The sequence below is a fragment of the Hippocampus zosterae genome, chromosome 15 (genome assembly GCF_025434085.1).
Source record: "Hippocampus zosterae strain Florida chromosome 15, ASM2543408v3, whole genome shotgun sequence".
Taxonomy (NCBI): domain Eukaryota; kingdom Metazoa; phylum Chordata; class Actinopteri; order Syngnathiformes; family Syngnathidae; genus Hippocampus; species Hippocampus zosterae.
Window position 1 is genome coordinate 13,682,302 of NC_067465.1, and position 7,457 is coordinate 13,689,758.

At 47.6% G+C, this 7,457-nt stretch overlaps 1 protein-coding gene across 1 annotated transcript in view; it reads left to right on the forward strand.

The window, feature by feature from the left end:
- The window catches only part of phlpp1 (PH domain and leucine rich repeat protein phosphatase 1), a 53,659-nt gene extending 46,363 nt beyond the window's left edge, over positions 1–7,296 (forward strand). The window contains exons 9-17 of the mRNA XM_052087807.1: positions 49–144; positions 392–547; positions 641–841; positions 1,168–1,330; positions 1,499–1,629; positions 1,918–2,031; positions 2,295–2,489; positions 3,548–3,776; positions 4,828–7,296. Of these exons, the coding sequence (XP_051943767.1) occupies positions 49–144; positions 392–547; positions 641–841; positions 1,168–1,330; positions 1,499–1,629; positions 1,918–2,031; positions 2,295–2,489; positions 3,548–3,776; positions 4,828–6,123 (2,581 nt within the window). The 3' untranslated portion in view covers positions 6,124–7,296. The remainder of the gene's footprint in view (positions 1–48; positions 145–391; positions 548–640; positions 842–1,167; positions 1,331–1,498; positions 1,630–1,917; positions 2,032–2,294; positions 2,490–3,547; positions 3,777–4,827) is intronic.
- Positions 7,297–7,457: the final 161 nt, after the last annotated feature.

The following is a 7,457-nucleotide window of genomic DNA, read 5'->3' on the forward strand; positions in this document are numbered from 1 at the left end:
CCATTTGTCTTTATCATCGCCCCATTTTTTTCCTCTGCCCCTCCGAAGGAACCGTATGGAGTCTTTGCCAGACTGGCTGTGCGAAGCGAAGAAACTGGAAGTGCTGGACGCCAGCCACAACCTTGTCGGCGAGCTCCCAGTGCGGTGAGTGTCCCACTGCGGCGCGTCTGCAGTCTCTAAATGGAGTATGGCGCTGATTTATCCAGCTTGCCCTATGCCAGCCGCTCATCTGTCCTCCACAGAGGGTCATAAATCACACCAAACATTCTCACTTCCCCTCCTTAAAGAAGTCACTTTGTATGCGGCACATCACTCATCTTTCTGTATATACATAAGTGTCCATGCTAGGTCTTTTCTGACAAAGATGTCTGGGTGCTGCTCACTACTGCAGGTTGTTATGCAGCAGCAGCCTGAGGAAGCTGAGCCTTGGGCACAACCAGTTGCAGAAGCTGCCCGAAAGGGTGGAGCGCCCCCTGCTGGAAGTTCTTGACGTGCACCACAATCAACTGTTGGAGCTGCCCTGCAACCTGTTCCTCAAATGTGTCAGGTAGCTGCAAAGAGTGTAGATTGTTGCATTTTCATTGTCTTTTGTGTGGATAGTGTCACCTCCTTTTCATTCACCTTTTTATTTTGTTCCCAGCTTACGATGCGTGAATGCTTCAGCCAATAAGTTGGAGCACTTGCCTCCCTCAACACTGTCTGAGGAGAGCCACAGCATCCTGCAGGAGCTCTATCTGACCAACAACCGCCTGACGGACAAGTGCGTGCCCATGCTGACGGGCCACTCGCACCTTCGGGTTCTTCACATGGCCTACAACCACTTGCAGACCTTCCCTGCCAGGTAACGCTCACTCGTAGTTTATACCAAAGTAGCATCGAAAGTGGGGTTTGCGCACAACACATTTTGAAGTGTGATACACTCCACACATGATGACAATCACAGTTTTCTGAAGAAATTGGAGAGGGAAAAAAAATCATCTAAAATTGTCCATGAGCCGTCTCTAAAAGATAAAGATAATCTCATTCGGGGTCATCTGGCCTTTGCTCACTTTGGACAGAATGAGCCTGATTATACTATGTGCCCCATTTCGGCCTCTAGTCCAAAAACACCTTCTGCACTAACTGAAAGTCTCCACAGTATTCAATATTTTGTCCTCATTCCACCAGCAAAATGGCCAAGCTGGAGGAGCTGGAGGAGGTCGACCTAAGCGGCAACACACTGAAAACTGTGCCCACTACCATCATGAACTGCCGGCGTATGCACACGCTCATTGCTCACTCCAACTCCATTGAGGTCTTCCCTGAGGTCATGCAGCTGATGGAAATGAAGGTAAAGCAACCTTAGATACACTTGCATGCAATAAAACATGACAACGGGATCAAATTTCAAACTGTATTGAAAGATTAGATGATGGAAGCATACCTACTCAAGTGGCTAACAAGTCTATATGCCGCCCGCGTGTTTTGTGCACGTGTTTGTGTCTTCTTGTGACGTTAGTGTGTAGATTTGAGCTGCAACGAACTGAGCGAAGTGACGGTGCCCGAGAATTTGCCTCCCAAGCTTCAAGAACTGGACTTGACTGGAAACCCACGTCTCAACCTGGACCATAAGACCCTTGAACAACTCAAGTGAGTGCGTGCATGTGTAATGAAGCAAATTGATATGGACTTAAAATCTACATTTAAATTAACTAATTTCAGGAAACATGAGCGCTAGTGATTTGACAAGAATGTAAATGCTCAATGAGACAGATTAAAAATATGGAGTGGACTGTATGTGCTATGTAGAAGTGCGCCCGTGCATTCTTTGCTCACTCCTGGTTTATCATGTGCTTGCTTTTATTTTTACCATTGTTTTTTTCTTCTCTCTTTCATTCAAAACGAGTGGATTTAATTCCCTTCTTGTTGCTCTCCCAGTAATATTCGCTGCTTCCGTATTGATCCCCCGCCGACCTTCTCATCGAACGAGGCACCTGGTGGGCCCGCCGTGTGGAGTCATGGTTACACGGAGGCCTCAGGCGTAAAAAACAAGTGAGTTTCATCAGTCAATAATGGAGGGGGGGGGAATAATCAATGGAGCCTCACTAAGTCATTAAGGGTGCCGATTGAAAACGTGCTAAAACATCTCCATGCGGACATAGCGCAGAGAGGCGAGCTGTGCATGCCATTCTTGCTCGTTATACTGGCTGGAGTGGTGTTACCATGGTTATCAGCGTGCTGAGCAATCGATAAGCAAGCAGAAGACTTTCTTCAATAATATCGCGACCGCGCAATATGATTTCTTTCTGTTTCAGACTGTGCGTGGCGGCGCTCTCGGTGAACCGGTTCTGCGGCAGTCGCGAAGCTCTTTACGGCGTGTTCGATGGCGACAGGAACGTGGAGGTGCCCTACCTTTTACAGTGCACCATGAATGATGTGCTGGCGGAGGAGCTGCACAAGACCAAGAGCGAAGAAGACTACATGACCAACACGTTCCTTGTCATGCAAAGGTCATTATGTGTTTAAACATAGCTATGGATGTGTTGTGATGCATTTATTGGTTGTTAAATAGTGCTTTATTTCGGGCAGTGGTTAATACGGCCATCTAACCGTCCTCATCTTGGAGATTCTAATCTCTGCTCCCGTCCTGCTGTGTGGAGTTTGCGTTTTTGCCGAGAGTGCATGGGTGCACAGACTTCCTCCCATTACGAAAACATGCCTTGGATTAATTGAAGACTCTTAAGTGTCCATAGGTACAAATGAATGTGTAAATGCTTGTCGTTGTGTGTTTGCACTGCAAGTAGCTGGCTGGTGACCGGTCCTATGTAGGCCAGGGCAATTAATGGACACCCACTTCCTCAAAATTCAAGGATACAAAGATCCAAGTCATTATATCAGCACACACATACACATCATACGGCACAAAATATGATACCCATAGTACCTGATTAGCCCAGTAAGTCCCAAGACGTATGAAAATAAAGGGCGCATAATAGCAGAAGATAAAATAAATATGACAGAGAGAAAAGGCAGATGCTTGCTTATTCATGACTTGAATGTGTGTAGAGATGCAAGGCATCATAGGTGTGAATGTAGTCAAGTAAAAATGCGAGAGGTTTGAATTTCACCTCATATTTACAAGCTCATTTTTTGAAACGAAATGAGAGTTCAAGAATAAAGTGTTCATTGTGCAGGGATGAATGGGCATGAAGGCTATGGTGGTAGTTTTGAGTTGTTGCGGTTTCTAAGGTTTGAAGTCAGTGCATCATCATTTTATTCATTGTGATTTCAATGTCAATCCAAATAATCGTGGTTAGTGTTATTTTCATAATCGTCCAGCCCTTGACGAGAGTGTGCCCTGCTCCTTGCCACAAATCTTCTGGGATAGGCTCCAATTCACCCGTGGCATGAGTGACAACAAGCGCAATAGAAATGGATCAATGTAATACACTTTATTTCAGGACAAAGCTTACCTCACAAATCTGTCTTAAACCTTCATTATATCAACTTGATGTTTTTAAAATGAAGAATCCATAAATCAGTGCTTGCTCCCTTGTCACCACCGCAGGAAGCTGGGAACCGCCGGGCAGAAGCTGGGCGGCTCGGCAGCTCTTTGTCACATCCGCCACGATCCCACCGACCCCAGCGGCTGCTTTGTTCTGACGGCCGCCAATGTGGGCAAGTGTCAGGCCATACTGTGCCGCAACGGAAAGCCCCTGTCCTTGTCCCTGCTCCATAATGTCGGCGTGGAGGAGGAATACCGCCGGATCAGGCAGCACCGAGCCATCGTCACAGAGGTAACGTTTAAAGCGTGGAGAATGTGTGACCTCATCACTTTTCAGACACTGGCAGGCTCTACATTTAATACTTTAGCCTTCAATTGGCACTTACCTACACTAACTAAATCGCCCAGTTGAGCTGGCCGTGGCTGAATAATGGGGAGCAAGCTTCGGGTTTAAACTAACTGTCCTCACGTGGTCTAGTTTTTCTGGAAAATCCCACCTTGAAAATGGTTCCTTTGGGCAATGTCTCTCTCCGTCGGCCACTATAAAAAAATCCAGTGTATTGATGCAATCAAATTTAGCTGCAAGAGCTTTGCTCCAAACAACTGATCAAGGCAGTTTGCTGACTTGATTGTGGGCCAGGTCACTTTCGCTGTGAGGAGAATTTGAAATCTGAACTCCCATCGCTAATACAAAAGTGTTCTTGATGTTTTTAAAAAAAATAATTATTCCCCGTTTTCACTGGAAAAAACTTCTGCAACACCTTATGACCAGGAGATGGTGCCAAAGTCTTTTATAATAGCCCTAAAATTACCACAATATGTCTTGGTGCCAATGAACTGCTGCATTTTAAATGAATACTTCTGGATGGAGATACAATAATAAACATTGTGGGGTGGAGTGGTCAGTTACTCATGTTTTTTTTAGTCCGTGTCCCCCGCGAATAATGGCACACACTCAATTTGCCTCTTCCCAAAACATGGGAAACATCTTGACAATGTATTCATGTTGTATTGCTAGTTGAATTCGGCTGCCACACTTATACTGTGACCCATAATTGGAGGATGGAACAGTACTGACCCCGTTGTCGGCCAGTTGAATGGCGCTGTGAGGAGAATTTAAGATTTGGTTAAAGAAACATTTCATTTGTGAATACAATGTACCTTAAATTGGCCAGCACAACCGAATCTTAAATCCCTGGGCAGATGAGGTTAAGAGTATGGAATTAATACAGTTTTATAGAACCAATAGTAATGCAGGCCAATGCATAGAATAGTGATTACTCAAGCAGGAAAGGCATCTCCGGCCCACGATGTTCTAAATGTATCTTGTGTTTTTCCTGCAGGACAACAAGGTCAACGGTGTGACTGATTCCACCCGCATCATGGGCTACTCCTTCCTCTATCCGTCCGTCATCCCGTCTCCCTACGTGCAGACAGTCACGCTCACCCCGCAGGACGAATTCTTCATTCTGGGCAGCCGTGGCTTGTGGGATGCCGTGTCTCCCAGCGAGGCGGTGGAGGCGGTGCGGAACGTGCCCGACGGCCTGGCCGCCGCCAAGAAGTTGTGCACGTTGGCGCAGGGCTACGGCTGCACCGACAGCCTCAGCGCCGTAGTTGTCCAGCTCAGCGTCAGCGAAGACTGCTGCTCCTGCTGCTGCTCGGAGCCCCCCCGGCCGCCTCCCAGCCCCGGCTTGGGCCCCTACCCGCCGTCATCGTCGGGCATGAAGGAGCGCCCCTCGGACAGCTCCTTGCCCGTGCCGCCGTCATCCTGCAGCGAGATGAGCAGTGAGATAAGCACCAGCGAGATGAGCAGCGAGGTGGGCTCCACCGCCTCGTCTGACGAGCCCCCGCAGAGTTCCCTGGTGTTACTGCACGAGCAGGGCCACCACCCTCACCTGCACCACCAGGCCCACCCCACGACGCTGCAGCCCCAGCAGGCCCACGCCGCCGCCCAGCCCTTCCAGTATCTGTTCACTGGCCCTGAGCTCCCTTCAGCCCGCAGCTGCTGCACGCTTCACCCCGGCTGCTTGGCCAGCTCCTTCCAGCGCCAGCTGTCCAGCGCCACTTTCTCCAGCGCCCTCTCAGACAACGGGCTGGACAGCGAGGACGAGGAGCCCATCACCGGCGTTTTCTCCAACGGAAGCCGCGTGGAAGTCGAAGCGGATGTTCACTGCCTCAAATCTGAGTCCTCCACGTCAAAGCAAGCGTCTTCCTCCTCCGGCCACGAGTCCGGCGTGCTCCCTCTTCCACCGCCTCCTCCTCCACCACCATGCACCCCCGAGCCCCCGGATGAAGGAGTGGACATGAGCATAGCGGGTACAGAGAACGTGCCGGAGAGGGACGAGGCGTGGCAATGTGGCGGCGATGGCTCCAAGGCGGCGTTCGGAAAGCGGAGGGTCAACGGCTCGGTGGCTCGCCAGGAGAAGAGTCACAACCTCATCGAGGTGGCCACCGACGCCCCCTCCAAGAAGTCTGGCGGGTATTTCAACGCCCCGACACAGCCCGACCCAGACGACCAGTTCATCATCCCCCCCGAGCTTGAAGAGGAGGTCAAGGAGATCATGAAACAGCATCAGCAGAAGCAGCAGAAGCCGCCCGGGACGGACCAGCCGGTGGACTACTTTGACACCCCGCTCTAGAAGACCAGCTCCAACCTCATCTCAGCATGCACGCAATATCCCGCCCCTCCCTCGCCATCACCATGACGACGCGCACACCTGAGGACTTCACACTTATTTTCCAAACTGCCTTTCTGTTCCTGAGCATTTTCTTTCCCAACTGCTCCCCCAATGGAAAAACATGCAGATGTTGCCCTTTAATAAAACTGGATCCATTGTGAACATCCTCTTGTGTTCACACAAACGTTGGAGCAATGGACCATTGTTTTGTTTTGGGGTTTTTTTTTGTTTGTTTGTTTGTTTTGTTTTTTAGTTTAGACACCCCAGTAACCAAAACTAGTCTCTTTTTAGTCACAAATACGTGTTAATCTGAATCCCACGCTTTGGTTGAACTTGTTTGAACTCACCATATCGTTTCACTTGAAAGCAGCAGAAACCCTTTTAAGAGCGACACACATCATCTTTTTACTCTCAACTTTGTGGAATGGTACACCGGTAATACCACACGTAACCGTTGTAGATAGGGCACTTAAGATACTGTATTTCTTCAGTAATTCATGGCTCGGCCTAGAAAATGGCATAGACCTTTTTTTGTTGTTGTTGTTGGTAGAAACTATGAATACTAACTCCTAGGAGTTGCATACTCTATATGGTGACTCGGTCACTTTTACTAATCTTCTCTGAGAGAAATGGTGATTTGTGGGGTTTTTTTCCAATGATTGTAAATAAGAGAAATGTTGTATCCAGATGCTTTTAAAGGATCAATGTCAGTGAAGGTTTTAGTGGAGAATGTGAGGGCATTTGCTGTTATCGAGGTTGACCATGCCCATTCCCTTCTTTTATATACCGTTTAGACATACTACAATAACAACACATACATGTGCAATTGCAGTTCAAAACATTTCAAGCAACAACACAATTCTTTCCCTTCTTTGTTTGATTTCAATGTCCTGTAGTCAACACTGTATCAAATAAACACCAATAGACTTTTTTTTGTTGGTTTTGTTTTGTTTAGGGTTTTTTTGTACACATACATGGAGATTGACATTCTATTTTCATAACACAGCCCCATGTTACCGCCGGCATGATCATGTCGAGTTTAATAATACAAACAAAATATATATCCACGTGGGAAAGAGACAACACAGATGTTCCCGTCTTTGGTATAATAAATTTTAAATTTGTGAATATAAACTCAAATGTCTGGGTGTTTCATGATTTGAAATTAACTTGACAACATTGAATTGGCCCGTTGTGTAAATGGCCAGCAAGGGGCAATCTGAAACATGCAGCATGATCATCGTACTACAGTATTGATGAACGCTGACTCGTTTCAACGTTGTCCTTTTGGTCTT